Below are 25,968 nucleotides of genomic sequence, written 5' to 3' on the forward strand. Positions count from 1 at the left end.
GCAGTCAATCAGATATACGTCCCCTGCATACAGCTCACAAAGGCACTCTCATTAAAAAAGGAGCAAAAGGATAATGTTCCTTTCTAGAAAGTTTTGAAAGTCTTGATTTAGTAGGTGCATCTGACATAAATACAGCTCCTAGTTTCCAAGTAATCTTCTCATGTTCAAAGTTTTCATGGAAGTGAAATGTCCTGTTTTGAAGCAGGCAGATAGCACAGCTAATGTGACTAGGGGAGCTGGCTCTTGGGCCACATTCCTGTCAGGAAACCTGGCTTGGCCACCAGCCAGGAAGGACTTTGCAGCTCCTGTCAAACAATGTGCTCCGTGCAACTCCCATACGGCTTCTGATCTGGGTAGGTGGGCTACTCTTACTCACTCCAGCAGAGCTGAGCCGTGCCAAAGCATTAAAAAAATTGTGCCCTTTTATCATCCTTTGTTCCTTGGTTTTAAATAGGTAGTACTCTACATATAATGAGTTTCTGCCTATTGAATGGTATGTATTTGATGAAAAGCAATATTTCATTGTGTATTTATGATTTTTTCTAAAGGAGAAACATTAATCACTTGGAAAAATTGAAGTATTCTGTTGGTTTAAGCTAGGCTGTGGATGCAGTCAGATGAGATAGAGTTTTGACTGGATAAAACAGACACAATCCCAACTAGCTTTGCAGTGTCTTACATTTCTCCATTTAGGCCAGTCTCCCATTAGGAAGGGGAAAATGAACAAGAGAAGTAACATTAAAGCCATCTTTGACACAGGATGGATGGCAGCTCAAACCAAACCAGAAATTATTATGTTCATTCTGAAAAGGGATTTCTTTTTCCCAGGAGAGCAGCTCTTGCCATACTTAAACCATCAATAATCCTTGTAATTAGTCTCTACCTGTTTCATAGTGGAGGTTGAAAAATTGTACAGAAGGTTCTGAGGTTGAAGGCCTGAAGAAGGGCTTTAACTCTGTAACAGAGATCTCAGTCCAGAACAGAAAAGTTTTGGATGTATATTAGCATCATCTTTTGCTGAAATAAAGCCATTGCTGTCACATTGCTGTCACTGGCAGATTTCTTCTGTAAAGGTGCTCTCAGTAAAAGGAATATGGAAAGAAAGGATACTCCCATCTTCTAGAAATTTCTCCTTCACCATTTGCAAAATTACCTAATAAGGAGAAGAGTATTTTTCTTTGAAGATGGAAAATACCTTTTTGCTTTCTCAGTAAGGAATATTCACTCCTGCCCCTCTTTCTGCTTTCTCAAGCCACACATTTTCCTTTACATCTGTGCTCATATATTGGCATCATTAGCCGCCTGGGATTCAGTGTAGCTCAGCTGCTGGAACTGCTGGGCCATTTACCTGCCATTTCCTCATGAGCCCCTGCCGAGCTGCTCTGCAGTAACCACTTCTGGTATAATGTAACTTGTGCACAAGGATTTCTTTTTCCATTTGGACTGGCACTTTTTATTTGAGGAAGCAGATTGGGAAATTAAATATATATATATATATATATATATATATATATATATATATATATATATATACTTGGATTTCATTTTTCTTTTTTTTTTATTTTAGAGAATTAGACAACAGACTTATTTAAAGATGCCATTAGCACATCAAAGCTAAATGACATTATGATCTAAAACATTCTGGTTTGCATTTGATAACTTGCTGTTATTTTGTACTGCAGGGGATTTCTCTATAGTTAAAAGAAATAGTTGACTACACCAACATTCCATCAGTTATTGCTGGCCCAACTACTGACATATTATTTGTACTACTAATGATTAATTCATAACAGGTGGCATGGTACTGATTCTATTTGTGTCAAGTTATCAGGCTTTGCTAATGTCCATTTGTTCTTGGAAAGTGTTATTAATTACAAAAAACTAAAAAATATTTTTCAATTTTTTTGTTGTTTTTTTTTTCCTTTATTAGATTTTTTTTAATAATTTTTGGTGTAATTCAATGGAAAAAAAACATGAGCACTCTAGCTTCTTATGATAGTTGCTAATTGAGGATCATTAAAATAGTCTGTATCGCCTACTCTGAAGCTAGTGTTCCAGCTGTTAGTAAAGCTCTGTTCTTTAGAGATGCTCTGACTTTTGCCATAAATAAAAGCAATAGAGAAATGCTGTCATTATTGCTTTTGTTATCACAATTGAACATATATCCTTTTTAATGGAACAAAAGCAGAAATCTTTTTTAAGGGAGATTTGTTGAACACTGAAAGGGAGAGTCTTCCTTTTGTGGGTCTTAAGGCAATGAGATGATGCTCAGGCTCTCTCTTCTCTGAGCTGGTCTTTTCAACAATACAGAGTAGCCTGCAATGTGGTGACAGTCAGAGAGGTGGCAAATCATGGCAGTCAGAGAGGTCTTTTCTGTAAGTTTCTTCTCTGAGAAAGCAGCCATGTATTCTGTAGTACTATCATACAGGTACTAACTAATTTGGACACCTACTCCTGTTTCACTACATTTTCTTCTCTCTGAGTGGTGACACCCTGACCAGGAGTTTGTGCTGGTCCCTGAAACATTTAATGAGAGGCCTGGAGTCTAAAAGTATTAGCTGAAGAGAGGCATTGAAAGGGGATTTGACAAGGGGATTCAGGGATAATCCAGGCTTAACAAAGGCATAGGAATGAAGAGGTACATTGGCAGCTCTCTTTTCACTGATTCAGGAAGGTGAGACTTTATTAGTTTAGACTTGCTGTTATTCATCTACACATTAGAAACCTAAGTCCTTTAAAACTATTCATGCTTATAGTCTTCAAATGTAATTACTCAGACATCTAAGTCACGACATGAAATTTTCTAGTGGATGGGTAAATGAAATTTTCTCACCTCTATTGTAAAGAATAGAAGATTTTCATAATCATTGATACCTAATATAAAAAATTTCTTATAATTGTATTTTTTTCCCCACAGGGAATTTGAAGATAGTCATGCCTATTAGATGTTTAGAAGATGCAGGTAATTACTTTATACTGAAAAAAAAAATAAATCTGAAGTGCTATTACTTCTGTGTTTTCATGTACTTAGCTATTTGTAAGTTTCTGTAAGCCAAATTCATTTTCTCCACTGTAGGAATGAGAAGTATTCCAGTGTCTGTAACACTGATGTTTTTACTTTTTTCCTTGCTATAGTTAAATCATGGCTGTCTGTATAATTCTCACTATTTTATCCAGAAACTGTCTTGTGTTTGGGTAACATGAAAACAGTGAGAGAAAATTTTACTTCAAATTCAAATGCTGTACTTTTCTATGGAAGTCATACCTCTGAGCTTTTGGTCTTTTTAATGAAACTGTGGAAACCTATTGTGTTTAAGCATTAAAAATGCATGTATACCTGGATGGAATTGTTTCAACAGTGAAATCTAAAATGCTGAAGTCACATAAGCACAGTCTCTAATACATCCTTTACATCTAGCAGGATTTTCTCACTAGAATTTAGCATAGTGATTTGAAGATGGAGTTGGGGAAAGGTACTAGTAGTGCTGTGTTTGAAATGCTTCTTTGATTACTTTTTTTGACTGTTTAAAAGTAGTTTAGAATGGTGAGCAACACCTTCTTATAAAACCAGTTAGATGATCTGAGGTAAGAAGTACCTCACTTCAGCAGATTTTTAGCAATATTCAGTATATACCCCAAGATGACTAGTTAGAAACAAGCATTTCCATAGTGGAGGGCCTTATGCATGGACAGCCTCTCTGTCAGAAGCACCTGTCATGATATGGAAAGATTTCTTCACTGGCCAACCTACTTTGACTTGAGAGGAAGGCCAGGTGACTAAAGTGCATGTGTGAACCCTAAGTGAGTAATACTGGATAAGGTAATTCCCACTCACAGTGTTAGGCTTCTATTTTCAGCAGTGATTTGCTGAAAGAGCTTTGAAAGTATGTGGTGGACTTTCTGAGATCAAGCCTTTAAACTGTCCCCTGAAAGCCTTCCAAAACTACTGTTTGATTTGGAAAGTGTAGGTCTTTATTTTCCAGTCCTGGAGCTGCTATTGAGTAGTGATTGTGCTTGTGTGCAGTCCCTGGAGCCAGTCTTTACTGTGTCTGCTCACAAAAGGGAGTTTAGTGAAATGTAGTTACTTTTACTAAAGTCCCTCAGTAATTTCCATGTAAGGCTAAATAGAAGTGGAACTGACTGCACCAATGTTGTTTAGTATGGCTGTACTAACTGGTGTGTATGGGTTTTTTTTTTGTTTTTTAATTTATTTTATATTTCTGTACAGATAGCTGTGTCACCATGGAGGAGATGAAGAGAACTTTGCTCTAGGAGATCACAAGTATCTCTGGATCATTCTGCATCTCAGTATTTAATAACAATGGAACATGTCCAAATGCTATAACAAGTATTTGCAAATGTATAATAAACTGTTTAGGAAAGTTCATGCCATGAACAGAACTGTGTAATACTCTCATTAGTGTACAGACACAAATCTAATGCCTATAGACTACTGCGTGGAAAGTTCCAAAGAGAAAGAAAAGTCTGTGAACTTGCAACAGCCCTGGAAAAATGGGAGCAACAAGACTTTGAAAAGCACAGCTTTGGGCACACTCCATGTGTCTGCACAGCTTTCAAGTGAAATAGCACTTAAGACCTTGTGTAACAAAATGGACTCTGGGGACACAGCTATAGGGCAAAAAGCTACCTCAAGGTCTGGAGAAACTGCTAAAGTACCAAGTAGATGGAGGCAAGAACATCCAGCTGTTATTAAGATGAGCACTTTCGGCAGTCAAGAAGTACAGCGGCAACCACAAATAGATCACGAGCAAGTAGGAAACATGGCATCAGCACAACTTTTTAGTTCTGGGAAACTGGTATCATCAAATGAAGCTGCACAGCAAGTCACAGAGAAGCAATATCCACAGCATCGTCCAAGCCCTTACTCATGTCAACATTCACTTTCCTTTCCACAGCATTCGTTGCCACAAGGCTTCTTGCACAACATAAAGCCACATCAGAGCTTGGAAGGCCCTCCATGGCAGTTCCCTAGCCACTTGCAATCAGTTGCCTCAGAGGACTTGTTTCCTTTTCATATGCATAGCCATAGTGGAGGTTTCTCCAGGAAGAAGATTTCAAGTTTGAACCCTGCATACAGCCAATATTCACAGAAATCTTTAGAACAATCAGAAGATGCTCACAAAAAAGAGCACAAACCCAAAAAGCCTGGCAAGTACATTTGTCCTTACTGTAATCGGGCCTGTGCCAAACCTAGTGTACTTAAAAAGCATATTAGGTCTCATACTGGTGAGAGACCATACCCTTGTGTCCCTTGTGGTTTCTCCTTCAAGACGAAAAGCAACCTTTACAAACACAGGAAGTCACATGCCCATGCAATTAAGGCAGGGTTGGTACCTTTCACAGAGTCAGCAGTCTCTAAATTGGACCTGGATGCCAGTTACATCGACGTGGAAGCTGAAATACATTCAGATGGAGAGCAGAGCACAGACACGGATGAGGAGACCTCACTCCTGGTGGAAGGGTCTGACAAACTGAGCCCCGTCTCACAGCTCCCACTGGACATTGCTAGCAGGAGTGGTTTCCACTCCTCCATGGAGGAGTCCTTGGTGGGGCCAATGAAAGTCCCCATTTTGATTATCCCTAAAAGTGGGATTCAGTTACCCAGTGAGAGTTCACCATATATTAGCTCTGATATGTTGCAAACCCCATCCTTAAGTACCAAGTCTGATGACTCTCATACAGTCAAACAGCGACTTGCACTAAGACTGTCAGAGAAAAAAGGTCAAGATTCTGAGCAGTCATTAAACCTCCTGAGCCCACACAGTAAGGGAAGCACTGACTCTGGCTATTTTTCCCGCTCAGAAAGCGCTGAGCAGCAAATTAGCCCACCAAATACTAATGCAAAGTCTTACGAAGAAATAATTTTTGGGAAGTTCTATAGGATTAATCAAAGAACAGCACTAACTGTAGCCACAGCAAATCAGGAACACAGTTTAATGGGTAGAAAGGGCAAAACAGACCCATCACCTCTTTCAAATAACAGATTAGATATCAAGATGCTTGAGGAACATATTTCTCACCTGACTCCAAATAAAGAGGAACTCATTGACTCCAATAATTTGAGCACTATTAAATCTACACAAGTTTATCCAGGCAGCAATACAGAATGTAGACAATCCCAGACCACATCATCCATCAAAAGTGAATCCAACTTGTACCAAGTCAGTCAGCAGGGTGATGTACCTGTCCTTCTAGAGCCCCCAGTAGATTCTTCTCCTCTTATTAGAAGTAACTCCATGCCAACCTCTTCTGCAAACAGCCTAAGTATTCCCCCATCTCTGAGAGGAAGCCATTCATTTGATGAGAAGATGACTGGCTCTGATGATGTATTTTATCCCGGGACAGTGGGAATATCCCACCAAAGAATGTTGAGAAGGCAGGCTGCCTTTGAACTGCCATCTGTACAGGAGGGACACTCAGATTCAGATTATCATGGAAGACAAGGGAAAAATATTATTATTGCTTCGAGCAGACAGACAGCAGGTGACAAAGGACCACCCTTAAAAGAGAAGAAAGGAGACAAGACCTTTTATGACTATGATGCCAGTGGAAAGCACTACAGAAAGTGGGAAGAATTTGAAGCTCAGAAGCAGAACTACAGGGACTCACCATCCTTAAGTGGGATGAATAAAGGGGGAGAGTTTTTTATTGATGCACTTGGACAATCTCAGGCAGTGCCATCCATGCTTGGAACAACTTTTGAAAACAGAAAGCGCAGGAAAGAGGAGAGTGTTGGAGATGAGGAAGACAGTCCTATGATTTGCAGCAGTACAACTGGCACCCCTGGGGGAATTCAACCTTTGGACTTTGATCCCAAGTCCCAAATTCAGGAAGTGCCAAGAAGTGGGTTTACCCTTCAAGGTCTGGAAAATGCTCCCCATTGCCATACGGAACGTTTTGAAATGTGCAGGCCTTACTTGCAGTCTGGAAGTCCAGCAGCTTCTTTGGAAGACTCATCCCTTACTGCAGAGCAAGAAAAGACTGCAGAGTCACTGGTTAGAAAGCCCCCAGGAAATGTCATCTCTGTCATTCAGCACACAAATTCTTTGAGTAGGCCAAACTCATTTGAAAGGTCTGAATCTACAGAACATATTGCATGCCAGCAGGAAAAGATGTATTCACCATCTGAAACATGTGAGAGTGAGATTTGTGAGTCTCCGATGAGCCCAGACCGAGCTCCACAAATGGAAAATGTTGACACCAGTAAGCCATCCCCATCCCAGCAGCCTCAGCCGTGTCATATCCAGCCCAGGTTGGTTCGCCAGCACAACATACAGGTACCTGAAATTCGTGTCACGGAGGAGCCAGATAAGCCTGAAAAAGATAAAGAAGTGCAGAGTAAAGAGCAGGAGAGACCCACTGAAGAATTCCAGTGGCCCCAGAGAAGTGAAACCCTTTCTCAACTTCCAGCTGAAAAGCTACCACCCAAAAAGAAGCGTTTAAGACTGGCTGACATGGAGCACTCCTCTGGGGAATCCAGCTTTGAGTCTACAGGTACAAGTCTCTCTCGCAGCCCTAGCCAAGAAAGTAATTTGTCCCACAGTTCAAGTTTTTCAATGTCCTTTGAAAGAGAAGAGAATATGAAGTTCATCACACCTTCCAAACAAGATGAATTTGGAAAACAGCCTGAGTTTTTAACAGTTCCAGCAGGTGCTTACTCACTTTCCGTCCCTGGGCATCACCATCAGAGGGAAATGAGACGCTGCTCTTCTGAACAGATGCCCTGTCCTCATGCTGCTGAAATCCCAGAGATCCGAAGTAAATCCTTTGATTATGGGAACTTGTCTCATGCCTCTTCAGCTGGAACACCTACTGTGGCATTGTCTCCATCCCGAGAAAGGAAGAAATGCTTCTTGGTTCGCCAAGCTTCCTTCAGTGGTTTTCCAGAGATTTCTCAGACTGATCAGAGCACAGAACAAAGTATAAAGCAGGAGCAGATGGAACATTCACAGGTTGGTCTTCGCTCTTCCCAGCTTGTCTGGCATCACTCCCCTTCCTCTGTACTTCAGCCCATTCAGGTGGATGACTCTGGAAAACAAGCTATTGGCTCTTGTGCTCAGCTTAGTAATAGCTCATCCCACCTTGCCCAGCAACAGGTTCTTGTTGCAGACAGCCCGGAAATGTTAAGGACTCCCTTAATCCAACAAGCACCTTATATTCCTAACAAACATCCATCAGAGCAGCAGCAGCTATTTGCACATCAGGAAAAAGTCCCATTTCCCCCTATTCATAGCACCTTGTTTCAGTTCCCCTATCCAGCTGTCTGCATGGTTCATTTACCACCATCTCAGCAGCCTATCTTGTGGCAGTCCTGCACAGAACCTCTGCACTTCCAGCATCAATTTGTACAACAGCTGCAGAAATCTTATGTCAAGCAGGCTTTCCAAATAGATGTACCTCCAAGTTATCACCTGGAACATGCACCTGAGCTTATTGGAAAGAAAGCAGCTGACTATGTGCATGCTAAAGAGCAAGCATACCAGCATTACTCAGGAACATCTGGGTCATATTCAAAAAATACTCTTGCTAAGTACCAGTCAGACCATAGCATTAAGCCAACAGATACCTCTGAGCAGCATCTTCAGACAGATTTTGACTCCCCAAGTGATGGATCTGTGCAGTCTTTGCCAGGAACAGTTGTTCCCGTCAGGATACAAACCCACGTGCCATCATATGGTAGTGTCATGTACACAAGCATTTCCCAGATTCTTGGACAGAGCAACAGTCCTGCAATTGTAATATGTAAAGTTGATGAGACAGTTTCTCAAAGAACATTGGCAACTAATGCAACCATGCAAGGAATTGGATTTAACATAGCTCAGATGTTGGGTCATCATGGAGGACTAGAAAAATATCCCTTGTGGAAAGTGCCGCAGACACTTCCGCTTGGACTGGAGCCACCAATTCCCTTGTGTTTGCCTTCCACTTCTGACATGGCTTCTACCCTGGGAGGAAGCAAACGAATGCTTTCCCCTGCCAGCAGCTTGGACCTCTTCATGGAGACCAAGCAGCAGAAACGAGTCAAAGAAGAAAAAATGTATGGGCAGATAGTTGAGGAACTAAGTGCAGTTGAGTTGACTAACTCAGATATAAAGAAAGATTTTCCAAGAATGCAGAAGCCTCAACTAGTAAGGCAGAGCTGTGCTACTGAGCCAAAAGAAAGTCTACCATCCATGTCATCCTCTTCATCGCTGTCATCCTCAACATCTCAAGATTTCCCACCTGCCAGCATGGCGGGAGCTGATGCATTCCCACTGAGCAGAGAGAAACTTTCCAGTTTTGATTCTGCATCTCCGGGACAGAAGTCCAGTGGCCCATCTGAAGGAAGAGACTCACCAGAAGAGTTGGATGTGGATGAAACAGCCTCAGATATGAGCATGAGTCCACAGAGGTCTTCATTGCCACCGGGCGAAATTCAGGCAGAAGACCAACTGAAGCATCAAAAATTACCTCTTGGGATGTTAGTCCAGATGTCATCTAATACTGTTGGGAAAGTCACAGCCTCAACCATTCTCCTGACAGACGTAGCAGATTTTCAACAGATCCTTCAGTTCCCAAGTCTGCGTACTACGACTACTGTGAGCTGGTGTTTCTTAAACTATACGAAACCCAATTACACTCAGCAACCAACCCTCAAAGCTTCTGTTTATGCTTCATGGTGTATAAGTTCATGTAACCCAAACCCATCTGGGCTAAGTACAAAGACCACTTTAGCACTTTTAAGGTCCAAGCAAAAAAACACCACGGAAATCTACACCCTGGCTGCTATGCACAGACCTGGAGCTGGTAAACTGACATCATCAAGTGCATGGAAGCAGTTTGCTCAGGTAAATAAGAAATTTTAATAAAACTAAATTCATATATGTATATGTGAGAAATTTCTAGTAAACTATAAAATGTGAGTTAATTTTTTTTTTTAAGTTTCCCTATTGGGAAATCAGCCAGTGACATTTTCCCAAGACAACTTTGGAGCCTCAGTTTATACTTCTGCAAGCTCTGCTACTGCTGCTGTCTCTGTCTCTGTTTCTATTTTCAAAATCAGATGTAAAAAGTGAGGCTTTTAAAGCCCTCCATTCATGTGTGCCAGAGCCTGATACATTATCTCCTTTTATTTTTCCCTTTGTTTTTCCTGATAAACAGTGTCAGACAGAAACATCCACATGTGTTTGTAAAAAAAGATTAAGATAAAATTGAGTAAGGATCTTCAGATCCATTTAATGTCTTTTACATATTGACTCTTCCTCATGGATTAAGCATTTGCTAATGGTGCCAGGGAAAATTCTGTAATGGCAATAAATTACCTTCTGAGGCTTTTCCATATCTATTTTCCATGATTTTTTTTTCCTCTGAGGAAAGATACAGTATTGTCTTTTCTGTCAAGACTCTCATAAAAATTTGTCCATGTTGCCTCCTCTTCTATTCTCTGTCAAATTGAATGGGACAGATTAATTCATCATATGGAGTTGGACCAAAATGAGAGTTTGGCTTTGACCTGGTATGTTAAAAGTATTTGAAATGAAGTGTGCGTTTATTGTGTGCTCCAGAAGTAACACCCTTCCTTGACTTTGTTCTACAGATGAAACACGAGCCATTCTTCTTGTTTGGCAGCAAGCTTGAAAAGAAAGTAGTGGGGAATATTATAAAAGAAAGAGTAAAAGGAGACATTCATGGAGATAAAGACATTACATCCAAACAAACTGAGCCGATACGAATTAAAATCTTTGAAGGAGGGTAAGAAAATATAACTGGAAATTTCAAGCTCAGCCTGTCATTTTAAAGACATTTGAAAATGAATATGAATGAATTAGAATGTGAACAGTCTCCTGTATTCTTGCCATGTCCTGTAGCTCCCAAGTCTCTTCTTTTTTGTGTATTTGTCAGTCTTAAAATGCACCGCAGGGTACTTGTATACTCACTTTGGGCTCACTTTGCTATTAAGACAATTGTTTTCCATTTGTGTGAGAGCACTCACCCGAAATTGTTACTTTAATTCCTTAAGTCATTAGGAAGTGGATGAACTGTTAACATTTTGATATTTTCTGTGCCATTTCTTTGTATTTAATGACTTCCATGAGGACGCATTTCCATTTTTAGGCACTGTGTACTTCCACTCAGTTGAACGGGTTGATCAGGTGTGCTTAGTGTTATTCTTGTAATATTGTATTATTTACTGAGGTTGGATTTTGGAGATGAAATGTAAGATGCCAATGAAATCTATGGTATCTAAGGCTCATCCATAGATCTGTCTTGTATGGTTGATAAAACAATGTTTAATTTTACTCTGGCAATCTATCATTTAAGTGATAACAGAAACAAATAACAAAGACAGGAAAGCCAATTAAGATTGTTTTGAGGCTTAAGAAACTTGTTAAGAAAAGAAATGAAATAGACACTTGTTTGTCTCTGCAGTATTCCCTAATATGGAAGATATTGTTGGCTTCTTTTACAGAATTCTGACACAATGCAATTAGTTTGCTGGTTTTTAGTTGTGCATAGTCAGGTGGCTAAATAAGATGTGGTTTCCAGTCTTACCAAACTCAGCAGCACTGAGTTTGGTAAGACTGGAAAGCACTGGTTTGGTCCCACAGCACTATTTTATTGGGGTAACTAAATATGTCAGGAGGGATATGTGAGAAATTCATACATCCATTTCCTTCTCCTGTCAGTTTGTACCCTTTAAAATCTCAATTCTCCTTCATTGATGTTGTGTTTTTGTCTATGATTGAATAATCTTCATCCCATTTCTCTGTAGTGTGCAATAGTGAAGGACTGTAGCCTACATCTTGCCTGAAAGACTGAAAAGGTTATTTTGGAGGTTTTTATAGGTGTGCTGGCCCTCATCTTGACTGTTCTCTGTAGCTGTACCTTGTGCTAGTACCTAAGCCAGTAGACTGGCTTTACAAGAGTGACCCAAATTCAGTGGTTAAGCCTAAGTTTACAAGAAATTTAAAGAGCTGGTACTTCAACTCACTCGTACCTTGAAGTATAAAATCGCTTCCCACTAGGTACCATTTCTGAATTTGGATGACCCAGCTGAGGATAGTCTGCCTTGATGTAAGCTACACGGTGAGAGGTCAGAAAGGTAAAAGTGTGTTAAGGAAATCAACTTAGAGGAGTATTCAGATGAGTGTGAGCTGCAGCAGATCACTCTATAAAAGACTTCTATTATCTAATACTGACATCAATAAATTTTGTGTGTTACTTGCACTACCGTTAGTTTTCCTGTACACCAATAAGGTTTATGAAACTATTTGAGTAAAATCATGTAATTCACACTTCACTTGAAAATGTCTCCTAGAAATACTTGGCTATGTTTAGATACCCTTTGAGTAAAACAAAGCATGGGAAACCTTGATGTGCACATGAATTTCTGGAGTGGGAAGAACAAATAGTCTGTGCAATAGACTGGGACTTCCTCAATAGAAACATATAAACTGCAAAACTGCAGCAAATGAGGTGACGCAGTGTCAGTAGGTCCACTCTTTACTCACACATCATAACTTCATGGTACATTTCACAAGAATTATTTGTGGTAGAATAGATTCGTTCTTTCCATTTTAGACATTCATTTGGCAATTTTTTAAATTGCTGTAATATACCCTAAATATTATTGCCATCTCTTGCACTGCTTTCTGTCCTGGTTATTGAATTTTTCCTTCTCTTCAAGTTATTGTCTATCGCACTTAAGCTAACTATTGTCTATAACTTCTTAAAGCTAGTTTTTGACGTGGGTGGGTTTCTATGCTTGCTTCTTCTTGGCTGTTTGTTGAGCTATTTTTTTCTTCTCTCTTCAAGCACACCTTCATCTCCTCTCAGCACATAGTGCAATAAACTATATAGCAAATATAGTCTGTTGTCTTCATGTCACATTTTCTCCCCTGGACAGACAAGCATGGATGGTCAATCTATTTCAGCAGGATATTTGCATTTTGGTTTTTGGTTTTCATGGGGAATGGGTTTCCTTAGGCTTTGTGATTGGTTTTGTTTCATAGGTGTGAAGAAGGTAATTAGCTGAGAAAGATCTGTGGTTGTCCACTTTTGATTTGTGTGAAAGCCTGTCCACCTGGCAGGCAAGTGGAGCTTTGCAGCTGCTTTGTGCCAGTGGGGTGGAACATTCATGTGGCAGCTGGGCAAAAAGCAGATAGCTGGGGCTGGGGATGAGTAAGAAGCTGAAGGAGAAGAATCAGAATTGAGGCAAAAAATAGATCATGGAATCATTGATTGTTACAGTTGTAAGAGACCTCTAAGATCGAGTCCAAATGCCAGCCAGTACCACCAGATGTCACAACACATCACCACCTCACTGCAGAAAGCCCATCAAGAGCATTTTGTAAGCATCATAGCAGAGGGAGTTTGGAAGGAAGAAACTAAACACTGCATTGTTACCACTGGCAGGTGGCTTGATTCAAGTGAAATTATCAGAATCATAAAATATGCTTTCCATCATCTGACTGCAGATGTGACTGATGGGACATGAAGCAGTATTTCCCAAAGGAAAGCAGTAATTTCAAGTTCAGTCCTTGCTGTGGTACAATTAGTTACTAATGGTGTGCAAAGAAAGAAGGGACAGGACAAGCATGCCTGCTCATCTGACACCTAGCTTAATGATATTTTCAGCTGACAGCAAGAATTCACAGTTTGCTTATGTTTGTACTTTCATATATATCAGTAATAGACTGTAATTGAAGAACCCAAATAAAATAACATTTTGAATAGAAATTGCAGGACTCTGAGACTTGTTAATACTTTTTAACTCAAGAGTCCCATCCTAGTCAAACTCAGAGCAGCAGTGGCCAAAGTCCCTACATGGACGTTACATAGTAGGAAGGGGGAAATTACTCAAAGCTTTGAGAGAGGCACAAGTTTGCAGTAAGATCAAATATTCCTGAGGTCTAAAAGGTAATCACCATGACTCTGGCTTCTGGTCTTTTAGTTTTTGCACCAGCCCTTCTTTAAATGTCAAGTTTGTGTGTGTCATTTCTCTTGCAGTCATTGTTATGATGAAGCATACTTAAAGAGTCAAGGTCAGTTGTGGCCAAAAACCATCTATATGAATGATGAAGAGACACATGTTTTATCATTGTCTTTGTGTCCAGTGGGATCTGACAGGTGACAGAAGCCAGTGGAATGAGGTCAAGCAGAAGAAGAGCAGAGATGGCGCAACAGAAAAGCACATGTAATAGCACAGCATTTATCTTACCAGTATCAATCAGATGGTAGACTCCATCCCAGCAAAATCAGACTGTATGGAGAGATGAAGAGAAGATAAAATAGCAATATTTCACATAATAATGGGCTCTTTTTTTTTCTGTCTGTGGGAGAAAGCTTGGAGGAAGTTGATGAAGCAGTGGATAGAGAGATGACTAGCAGTCATTGGCATGTGCATATGAAGGAGAACCTGGGAAATGGGGCAGCCAAGATCCCAAAAATGTTGTACAGAAAACCTGCTAGAGAGATGACTAAATATTATATTACATTAGATTATTCCAGTTTTGTCCATGCTGCCAGGGACAATGAAGGATATGGGAGAGGTACAACTTTGTTGGAAATGAGATGAAAAAAGCCTGAATTTAGGCATCCGCATTTGAAAGAGGAGCTAATGTGTTTAAAAGATAAGAAGATGGACTTGAGAACAGGACACTGTTTTATGTTTTTCTAAAATACTAACTTCAGAATTTACCCACGATATAGCTAAACATATGGGAAAGTGTTCATCTAAGAACAGCACACTTGAAAAATGTTCCACCTCTGTAACCCAAAAATTGCCACTTTTTTCTTGTAGAGTTATCATCACATTAACAGAATCTTTCACACAGTCCCTTTTTTATTTAAAGTACTGAATGTCAGTACCAACGATATTTTTGGGTTGTGCATCCACAGAATGACTGAAAGTAGTTTGTGCTGCATAGGATGAGGGCAATGGAGGACAGAGGGCAGAAGAAATATTATTTCTCAGTTCTTGCACTTCCTGGATTTTACTTTGAATAAATGAGGATGGAATTCTTCCCCAAAGGAATGCAGCCTTCAAACCTCAGAACAGCCTAAGTAGATTCCCTAGACTCCTTTAGATTTCAGTATTAACAATTTAGCATGATAATAAAGGCAATGTACAGCTTTGCATAGATTTTCATATCTTATTTATTTTCTAACTGCAGACTATGTGATCACCAAAAAGAAAAAAAATTAGAAAGCTTATGTCTGTGTGTCGGCTCTACGCTGTGATAAGAAAAATTTCAGTAGTAGCTTTCTTCAAAGTATCTGTGTTTGACATATACCATTTTATTTCTAAGGCATCACATACCTGGGTGAAATCAACTCCCTGTCTCTTTGGGGAGCAGTTTATCTTCAGGAATGTCAGGCATGTGTAATGTGAAAGAATATATCCTTGCTTGTCATCCATGTTCCCTTTATGCTTAATGGGAAGAAACGGGCATTTCCAGGATGTGATTTATCTGATCCCCAGGGATAAATACACTAAAATAGTCAAATGAACCGTGCTGCAAAACAACTCTGTTTTCAGTGGTGGTAAATATCTGTGCTGTATAAGACTACAGTGAGCTGAAATCCAACCTGCAGGCTTATATTTGGTGTTGTGTCTATAGGAATGGTTGTTCATTGGTTTCCTGACAAGGTGCTTATACTGTTCTCATACTGCAGCCTGTTGGTCTCATATTGTTTAAATACATTGGGACCAGTACATTCTCTGAAAGCCAAATACTTTATGAGTTCCATACTGAAAATTCAGTAGTTCCTTTGGACTTCTCTCTGAGTTTACATTGATTATGAGGATCAGATGCATAGAAGTGATGTTTGTACATGTATCAGACCTAAAGTCTGTATGACTTAAATACTTACTCTCTTCCCACAGGTATAAATCAAATGAGGATTATGTCTATGTCAGAGGTCGTGGCCGAGGAAAGTACATTTGTGAAGAATGTGGTATTCGCTGTAAAAAGCCAAGCATGCTCAAAAAACATATCCGCACTCACACTGATGTCCGGCCTTATGTATGCAAGCTGTGCAATTTTGCCTTCAAAACTAAAGGTACTTGACCTTTTTTGCTGAATTCTTGCCACTTCTGGAGCTATTTTTCCCTCTGGAATCCAATCACCCATTGCAATCAAACAGAGTATTTTCTTCAGAATAAAATTGTTGTGTTTATACAGGACTGTATAAGATAGTTTGTTCTCTTCTGTTTAATTGATCCAGGGATTTTGTAAGACTCTGAGACTCCTTGGATAGTTTCATTAAGATCTAGAGGCTCTTGGCAGGTCCTTCTGTCTGCAGAGAAAATGTAGTAGCATAAGAACCACCCTGAAAAATAAGACTCTGCCAACATTGTTACATGGTGCAAATTTTAATTGCAGCAACACTTAAATGCTACCAGGAGACCATACTTCTTATGACATAATGTAGAAGCAGAGCATCAGCTGCTGAGGAATACATGCCTTTACAGGCTTTACAGTGGGTCAGTTTCAAGTTTATAAATAATATATGTCTCCTAGATGGGCCAGTCCATCCACTGTGGCATTAATTATGAATAGAGATCTGATAGCTTCTGTTCACATGTATTTATCAGCACAGAAAAAAGCTTCCATTTGTCACCCCGTGGCCACAGATAATGGTGTTCTTTGGAATTCAGATTCGTGATGCAACCATCTCCTTGAAAAAAAAATCCTTTCCTTGGTATCATTTCTTTGTAGCTCAGCCTAAATGAGCCTTACATTCTTAGTTTCTTAGCTTCCCTTTGGCAGACAAAAGAATGGATTCTAGTCTCAGTGCAGTGAAACAACTCAAAGGGGGAGAAAGGAAGCTGAAGGAAAATTCTCCCAAGATCCCTGTGCAGCTTCATGGCTGTTTTGAGGATTGAGAATTGTAATAGTTTCCATGACTCCAGCAGTTCTTCCTGTGCCAAAGATGGGAACAGCTGATGGATGGTAGTACACCCATCAGCCTAATTTAAGATGGGAACATTCATGGGCATGTAGAGACAAAGACAAGGAGCTGCTTGTTTGTAGTCCCAGTAGAACATCTGGTGAGCTGCTCTGATATCATTGCTTACATTGGACATTGCTGGAGGAATGGGTCTTGAGTGGGGACTTGAAGTACATGACAGTATTGTGGTTTTATAGCTGTGTTCAGAGAGGAAATTCCAGGAAGAAGAAGAGGTGTCATGGTAAAAAAAAAAAAAAAGAGAAATTGCTTGCTCTGGCTGGCATTTCTGACAAAGAAGAAGAAACATGGAGAAGGTGGTTTGCTATTGCACAGGAAGGTCACGAGTAGCAAGAGACTAGATTAGCCTTTGAAGTACGAGTGTTTAACTGGTGCATTACTGATTATAAGCAGTTGTCAGCCTCATAATACTGTTGCTACTTTGCTGAGAGTACTTTCAAAGGTACTTAGGTTTTCAGTTTTTCTGAGCATTTAGCCACCCAGAAGCATCAATGGCCAAGTTAGATTTTTTCACGCAGTGCACAGGCTCAAGAAACTCCTAGTGAGAAGGGAATTATTTAAACTAGCTGGAGCTGAAAGTCAGAGAAGAGTATTGTGAGTTTCTAAGCACACCTGCACTACCCAGCAGAAGAGTGCAGTGTTCCTGACCCAAGATGGCATGTGCCACAACACTCTCTGGAGATGCTTGTTGGGGTACTAGAAGCAGCATAAATGCATTTCCAGAAGGTTTTCCTGGAGCTAAGAAGCACCATGTCTTGGTAGTGGGTTGAGTTTGTTTGTGCCATGCTTTCCCTTTTGGGTGTTTAAAAGGAGGCTGAAGTGGCAAATGGATTAGAGCGATATTCTCCAGCTTTTGCTTTGTGCTCAAAATTCTTTGTCATGAAATGTCTCTTGGGGCCAATCTCAACCCATTTTTTTAATCTATGAAAAAACAGACCAAGACAAGCACTCCAGAAAGTCAATAGTCTAGTGTTAGATTGCTCCCTCAGGGGAATGGGAGATTTGCTTTCAAATCTCCGCTGTGTCTGGTTTAGATCCGTACTCTAAATCTGGGAGCTGAACCTGAATTTCCCACATCCCAGGTGGATGCTGTAAGCACAGCTCCTCTCAGTTTAGACACTGCATCTAGATGGTAAACTTGCATAGAGAAGTCTCCTATAACTGTCTTCTGTTTTTTTTTTTTTTGTGAGGAACTTTTGCTTCCAAATGCTTCAAATACATGGAGCATTTGGAAACCATGTGCAAAGTAAATGGGAGAGCCCTTACCTAGAAAGTGCCACTGTGTAAATAAGAGCATGAGCCCTGAATGGCTGCTGTGCTGTGAACTTACTTTGATGTCTAGGCAGTCTGTATGTGTCATAAACAGTGAGGCCAGGAACAGATAACATCCAAAAGTGAGTTTTGTAGGGGTGCCTAAATATCATGTGGAAAATTGGAGAGATGCCTATGTACCTCTCAGGCCTTTAGTTTATTTGAATATTTTATTTTCTAAAGATATGAAAACCTACTCTCATTAACATAGGCATTGAGGCCAGTGGTATTTATGAGTCAGCCCTGTCTGTTGTGCTGTTTTCTAAAGCTAAACCCTATTATCATAAATGGAGTTAAGATACACCAAAACCTTACTTTAATAATCATCTTTGTTGTTGTCCGTTAATTACATTAATCTCTGATCCATAGGAAATCTGACAAAACATATGAAGTCTAAAGCACACATGAAAAAATGCTTGGAGCTTGGAGTATCAATGACATCTGTAGATGATGCTGAAACTGAAGAAGCAGGTATGTCAAAATATGTCAAAATTATTTAATTTAGTTGGAATGGCCTCATTCCAACAAAAGTACGGAAAGTATGGAGTCTGCAAATGACTCACTGCACTTTAGCACAGTGATGGGCATGGAAAAATATATTACGGGTATTTGGGGCATTTTTTAATTGAGAGTTAATGTTTTAATAAACAGGAAGTAAAAAAAGAAAAATCCTATTTAGTTGTCTGGGTTATACTTTTTTACGTGAAGCTACTAGAAATAAAAATATGGCCTGCTGTGATCTGTCTCATATGAGGTTCCAATAGTGAAATTACAAGGTGGTACAGGATGAATTTGCTTTTATATGTCAAGTATAGAATTTTAGGTATTATTTTGAAAAAAAAGATGGTTTTAGTCAATGAGGAATGGCTTTATGCAGCCATCCCAGATGAAGAGCATCCAACGATGGCATTGAGTGTGCTGGGCGGGGAATGGTTGTGGCGTGAGAGGTGAGATATGTGCTAATCATTTGGACTTGCTGTGGTTGTTTCAGAAAATATGGAGGACATGCAGCAGGAAGCAGAGAAGAGCAGCAACCTGGCAGGGCTGTCAGCAGAGCACCAGTTTTCTGATGCCGAGGAATCGGATGGCGAGGATGGCGATGACAACGATGATGATGATGAAGATGAGGATGATTTTGATGATACTCAGGGAGACTCGACACCAAAAACCAGATCAAGAAGCACCAGCCCACAGCCCCCTCGATTCTCCTCCCTGTCAGTGAACTCGGCTGGGGCATCTCAGGGGGCTTCCCCAGAGGGCTCCCTTTCAGTGGGACACTCTTCCCTCATCAGTTACTTGGTCACCTTACCTAGCATTCAGGTTACTCAGCTTATAACACCAAGTGACTCCTGTGACGACACACAAATGACAGAATACCAGAGGTTTTTCCAGAGTAAGAGTACGGATTCAGAGCCAGATAAAGACAGATTGGACATACCCAGCAGCATGGATGAAGATTACACGCTTTCGTTAGATCCCAGTTCTTCTCCGAGGGACCTCTCACCTTCCAGCCAACAATCGTCACCTGGCTACGATTCTTCACCCTACAGAGATAACTCACCAAAGAGGTATTTAATGCCAAAAGGGGATTTGTCACCCAGAAGACATCTGTCACCCCGACGCGATATTTCACCCATGAGACACCTTTCCCCGCGCAAGGAGGCTGTGCTGAGGAGAGAGTTATCACCAAGACGGGACGTGTCACCAAGACGTCACCTATCGCCGAGGAGACCAATGTCACCAGGGAAAGATGTGTCTGTTCGAAGAGATTTGTCTCCCAGGCGAGAGAGGAGATATATGGCCTCCGTTAGAGCGGCATCTCCCCGGAGGGGCTTGTACCATAATCCAGCATTGTCCATGGGTCAATATTTACAGTCTGAATCTATTCCAGTGGGACATTCAGTAAGTATGAGAGAATATTTTCATTCCTCTTGTGCTCTTACTGAATTTGAGCATTTCAAAAATCTTTGCAGCTTTGTAGAAGAAAGCATAAACTTTGAGTCTTGGTGGGAAGTCCAGAAACAAATGCAAGAAATTTGGAATAGACAGAGAACAAGGATGCTGATTCATTTAGATGTACTAGAGTCAGCCTAAGGGGCAAGTGTTCACTTGGTAGAACCCTGAGTAGCTCCATGAACTTCAATGGAATTAGGTTGGTTTGCATTTTCTGCCTCCATATTCATTACATATATATATATATATATATATATATATATATATGTATGTATGTGTGTGTATATATATATACATATATAGAGATATAATTTAAAAATTTTTAAATTGTCCAGAAAGCTTACATGTTTAGTGAGGCTTCCTTCTGCACTGTAAAAAATCTCGTACTTTCTGGACTCTTAGGTGAGATCCAGCCAAAGTCAAGGCTTAAAGCCCTGTTCTTGTGGTATGGTGCCCATCACTGTTTAATGGAATAAAAATGCTGAGATAATGGAACCTCTTAGAAAAGCAAAGTGCACACTGAAATCATGATCTGTGGCTGGAATTTAAAGTATATTATTGTGTAAGAGGAGCAGGCAGCTGTATGCCCCACAGAAAGTGCCGCAACCGTTTGGGTGGAAATATGCAAAATTTGTGCAGCTGCTGTCTGTGCTCTTCCCTTTTAGTAAATCAGCTCTCAGAAACTGCCAGACTGGCACTTTGACCTGCCCTAACATTCACAAAGCACTCCCACCACAAATATATTACATCTTCAGAGTTAAGGAATGGCCTTGCTAGGTGTGAATTTACTTATTCATTTACTGTGCTTTCCTCACCATGATGCTGTTGTGGCTGCCCTCTCACTGTGTGCCTGTGTGTGGGTTCAACCTGGGCAAGCTGTGACAGTCTCAGGTTACCTCAGAGCTCCTTGCTCCCTGCTCTTCTCTTGGATGGCCTCTTCTACCTGCTTCCCCATTCCCAATCTTTTGGCTCTCCATGTAGTCTTTGCAGTGTTCCTCTGTGGAGGAGAAGAATTGAACCCTGAGCTCATACAGCCAGCATTTCTCAGCTCTGGTGTGATTTTCTCTGTAAAGTCAGGCTGATGTGTTATGTGCTTCCAGGAAAGGAGTGAAGGGTGCACCTGGACAAAGATGGTTGGAGCAGGGATGGACAAAAAGAGCTGAGATGCTGCCAGCCTGGCAGATCCAAAAGTGATTTCCCAGAATTTCAGGGGTATAAGGGAAAGCTGCAACTTGAGGGGATATATTTATAGGAGAGAGCAACACAGGTGCTTCTCCCACATCTTAGACATTGCCCCATGACCTAGAAAGTTGTTTAGGAGAGCATTGGAGAGGGTGACTGATTGATTAAATGGTTCTTGAGAAAGGGCATGCTGAAACCCTGCTGAACTCTCACAGAAATGATCACTGCACAGCTGAGAGAGGATACAAATCCCACCAGCAGTTCGACTGAGGAAGCACAAGTGGGTGAAGAGTCACCAGTATAAGTAGTCATGATGTCTTACTACCAAATGGATGGGATCATATGGGATTCTACATCTGGCATTGTGCAGGGTGCCCCAGTTCCTCATGTTCCACATGATACACCCTGGCATCCTGTAGTAAAGATTTTAGATGTGTAATGATGCTAGCAAAACCGTATTTTAACAGTAATCCTTGGCCATCTGACAGTTCTTGCTGTAATATCTTTCTTACGCATTATGCACACCTTCCAGCAAGGCATTAGCACATTGTAAGGACTCTCTTAGCACTTCTTACTCCTTCTTTTGAAAAGTCCACCGTGCCAGGTGGACTTCTAATGCTTACCTTGTTTTTGGGGTAGAGTCAGGCATGTGGTAGTGAAAAACACAATGTAAAAAACCAGTTGTCTTACAGAAAGCCTCAGTAACTTGATGGCATGTTGAGTGTTTGAGAGAGAGGGCCAGACCTCAGTAGAGTCACTACAACCTGAATAGAGGAGGCAGCACTGGAAGTGGAGCCCAGGCAAACTTAAATGAAAAAAAATGACAGGTGAGGATGATTGCCCATTGCAACAAATGACTGCAAGGGAGGAAAGATGCATTCCTTGTCTCTTGATGCCTTTCTGGAAAATGTACTTTAGCCAAACATTAGACAAGCTTAAGTGAAACACAAGTTATTATACTCAGCATGTGGGAAGACAAATAGCACCTAAGCCTGCTATAAATGAAAGCTGTCAGAGAAGAAAAAGGAATAAAGGTTGTTTTTCACTTTATAGTGTAGTGAAATCCAGCAAACCAGAACATCATTAGCAGCTGCATTGGTGATGCTCATGATGGCTTACAATCCTTAAAGTACTTTAAGAGCTGCACTGAGTTCCCAGTCCTTGCAGGAGTAAGGGCAGTTTTGTGCTTCTAGTGCCTGCAGTTCTCAGAAGAGGCCAGTTTTCTTTCTTCTCAGCTGAAACTGATGTATTTGCTCTAGTCTCCTTGACCAGTGCTGGTCTAGTTGCTCTTCATCTTGCTTTCTCTTGAATGTCCATGCACTTTGGTGGTCTCATACAAAAGGCTTGTAAAGTGGTCAGGCAGTGAAAGCACCACATAGAAAGCAATTAAAATTATTTGTTTAGGAAGTGGAAAAGAGCATGGTGAAAGTAAATATTTTTTTAGATTGTATAAAAATACAGGAAAATACACACTTTTTTTACATTTGGCAACCAATAGCAGGATACACTCTTGCAACAGAATACTCTCTCTAAAGTAGCCTAAGTCTCCAGTGTACGCTGGGTCACACTTGGCTTTGACTAGTTAAATTGATGTCTTTAAAATTAATGCCAGATATCTTCTGCTCTCTAAATACATAATAAATAAATAAATTTGGGATCTTCTGTTCTGTCAATGGCAGAAGTTTATTTCCTTATTGAGGAGGCTGATGCCATTTTCAAAGGGCTCAAATTCTTCTTCCCAGTCATCTTCTCCCAGTCCTGAATGAAAGAGAAGTAATAGGAAGGCTTAATTTGTTCACTCTGAGTGAATCTCTTTTAGCATTTTAGTTTGGATCAGGCATATTTCTCTGTTGTCACATATTTTGTGCTTTGACTCACAGTTTCAGATCAGTCTTGGAGTAAGGGACCTGGATTGTTGTCAGATGGAATTAAACTGAATATGTGCAGCAGGAGGGCAGCAGGTGTCCTTGAACTGTGAATGGCCATCCAAGTGACTGCAAAGAGGCCACATAGGGCTAATCTGAAGCAACCTTCCCTTCCAAACCCACAACACTTGCATTGTGAATATGGGATCCAGCACAAACAGTTTTCACTCCACTCCTGCTTGTCCCAACCCTTAGTACACCCTGCTACTTCCTAGTGCAGACCAGAACCTTTGCCTCTTCTTCCAGTCCCAGGATAGACACAATGAGATTGAGATGGTACCTTGCTGTGAGTGGTACACACTTGTCTCTCACAACTATTGTAGCTTCTAGGCAGTAGTGGATTTTGCTTCTGTTGCCGTCTTGTTGCTCATCTCATTCATTTTGAAGTCTGAAGCCTGTCTTGATATATTCAGAAGCGCTGAAGGGAATTAGGCACCTCTATGACCACTTGAAAATTGATAGGATTTAAGGTCCTTTGATCATCCTGAACATGGATATTAAATCACTTCCCAAATACTCACTACTTTATCATCTTGAGTGAAGTGCATTCTTGTACAGAGAGCCAGAAACTTCTGAATTCCAGGTAAACTGTAAACAGGTTCACTGATGCATCTGGGTTACTGTGGTGAATTCTGTGCTGGGTTGCAAATTGAGCTGATCCTGAAAGTGAGGGCCACACGGAGTTACAGTCACTTTATTGGGCATCATGTCTTTCAGGAGCACATTGGTAATGTGCTCTGTTACTGATTTTCACTATAGAGTTCAGTGTTTTCTGATTTTTAACTTTAAAAAACCTCAAGTACATTATGACATACTAATCAAAGAGACTGTTTTCCACCCAACATGTTTTTGCAAGCTGTGGTCTGAGGCTGCCCAGAGGATGTCTGTGAAGGGTGCTTGGCTTTGAAATGTGATCTTCCTCTTAATCTTGCACAGCCTGATTTGGGTGATGTACCAGATACAGGGTAAACCCCATCTCATCCCTGAGGCATTCTGGGGGACTTGTGAAGCTGGATATGGCTTTGCTCAGGGGTGTAATGTGGCAGTCTAGCTTTGTGACCAGGTCAGAGCATTTTAGTCAAGAGCTGCTACAGAATTCTGTTGCTTGGGAAATTGTATGTTACCTGGAGCTGAAGGGAAATATGCTAAACTGTAACAAATGAGAATTAATAGGAAATGAACTGGATTCCCATCACCTGACAAAGAGAAGAGCTCAGTTCACAGGACTAAGAGCAACCCATTCTGACTGCACTGCAAAAAGATGCCATGGCTTCCTGCTCTGTGCTGTGTAGTCAAATACTTACCCTGTCAACTGCAGAAAGTCTTTAGATTTTCTGGATGCTTGTTGAAAAGACACAGGCTTTCTCTGTGAATGTGTGTGTCTGCTTGAAGGAATGAAAATGCTAAATATTGGTAAAGGCAATAAAAACAGGGTTAGAGGTAGGAACGGTTAACTAGTAATTGTATCTTATGTAACAGTAATTTATGTTAACTGTTTCCAAACTCACCTGCCAGGGCTAGAAAAAAATAATCCAGTATGTGCCCAGCCAGGCTTGAAAAGTATCTAGTGACATGCACACACTGTCACTGTCTGTGTTAAAAATCAGGCATATGAAACATATATTGGATGATGGTGTAGATCTTGAAGCACACAGCAGTTTCTGTCATGTTAGCCACCTCTATTCAGCAAGGACAGACTATTGCTCTCTTCCCTTATGAAACTCTGGCAGGGTAAAACATGAAGCCAATGTCTTTCTCAATTAGAGATTTGTGTGTGACTAGGTTTATTCTTTGATGAGTTTTACTCATTTTTTTGCTCAATTTCCCTTAGCCCAAGTTCACATCAGATGTAATAGCAATAAATGTCATGGTGTAGGAAATGTCCAAAAGGACAATATGACTGAGAAACTGACAGACCAAAGATGGAAAAAAATAGAGGGCAAGCAGCTGTGCAGAGGTGAAGTTAGTGATAGGAAGGACTGACAGGGTAGGTGAACTGTCTTGTGGCTTGGCAGTTGCAGTGTATTTTGTATAGTTTTCCCCATTCAGCAATATAATGTGCTGTCACTGTGCTTTCTTATGGCAGTTTCTCTTTTATGAGACTCAAGCGTCTCACTTTCTGAATAGGAAAATTCCCAACATAGATTAGTCTCTGAATAATATCTCTGAAGTTTGACTCTGATGATTATGGGTCACCCTTTCCTGTCTCAACATTGATTTATATTAAACAGGACAAAGCATCTGAGCACAGTGAGATTGAGCCGTTGGGTAGCACAGAAACTGAATATTTAATTGCCCCCTAAACCAGCTCCCTAGGATGGGATCAAGAGGTTGCTTAATGCCTTGAGAGCTAGGATTTCCCAGCAGTGAAGTGCTGCCACTTCAGTGCATTGGCATTTAGCAGCACAGTCCTCAGGCTGCCACACCAAGGCTGTGGTAGCATTACAGCTCTGGGGCAATTGATCCATGTTTGGTCAATTTGCAGAGCAGAGATGAGCATTTTCATTCATTTAATTTCATATGAGAGTCCCTGAGAGATGTGTGGCCAAATCCCACATATAATTATGGAAATGTCATCCTGCACTTCTGTCATCATTACTCCTCTGGTCAGCAATAAATGATA

General features: G+C 40.7%; 1 protein-coding gene across 6 annotated transcripts in view; it reads left to right on the forward strand.

Annotated features, from left to right (window-relative positions):
* The window catches only part of HIVEP2 (HIVEP zinc finger 2), a 136,549-nt gene that overhangs the window by 107,058 nt on the left and 3,523 nt on the right, over nt 1-25,968 (forward strand). For 5 of the 6 annotated variants that reach the window (XM_064413492.1, XM_064413491.1, XM_064413496.1 and 2 more), the window contains 6 exons: nt 2,918-2,962; nt 4,229-9,848; nt 10,598-10,752; nt 15,890-16,065; nt 18,655-18,756; nt 19,277-20,187. In XM_064413492.1, the coding sequence (XP_064269562.1) occupies nt 4,440-9,848; nt 10,598-10,752; nt 15,890-16,065; nt 18,655-18,756; nt 19,277-20,187 (6,753 nt within the window). In that variant the 5' untranslated portion in view covers nt 2,918-2,962; nt 4,229-4,439. The remainder of the gene's footprint in view (nt 1-2,917; nt 2,963-4,228; nt 9,849-10,597; nt 10,753-15,889; nt 16,066-18,654; nt 18,757-19,276; nt 20,188-25,968) is intronic. The other variant, XM_064413495.1, reaches the window with a different exon arrangement.

This window comes from Passer domesticus, chromosome 3 (genome assembly GCF_036417665.1).
Source record: "Passer domesticus isolate bPasDom1 chromosome 3, bPasDom1.hap1, whole genome shotgun sequence".
Taxonomy (NCBI): Eukaryota; Metazoa; Chordata; class Aves; order Passeriformes; family Passeridae; genus Passer; species Passer domesticus.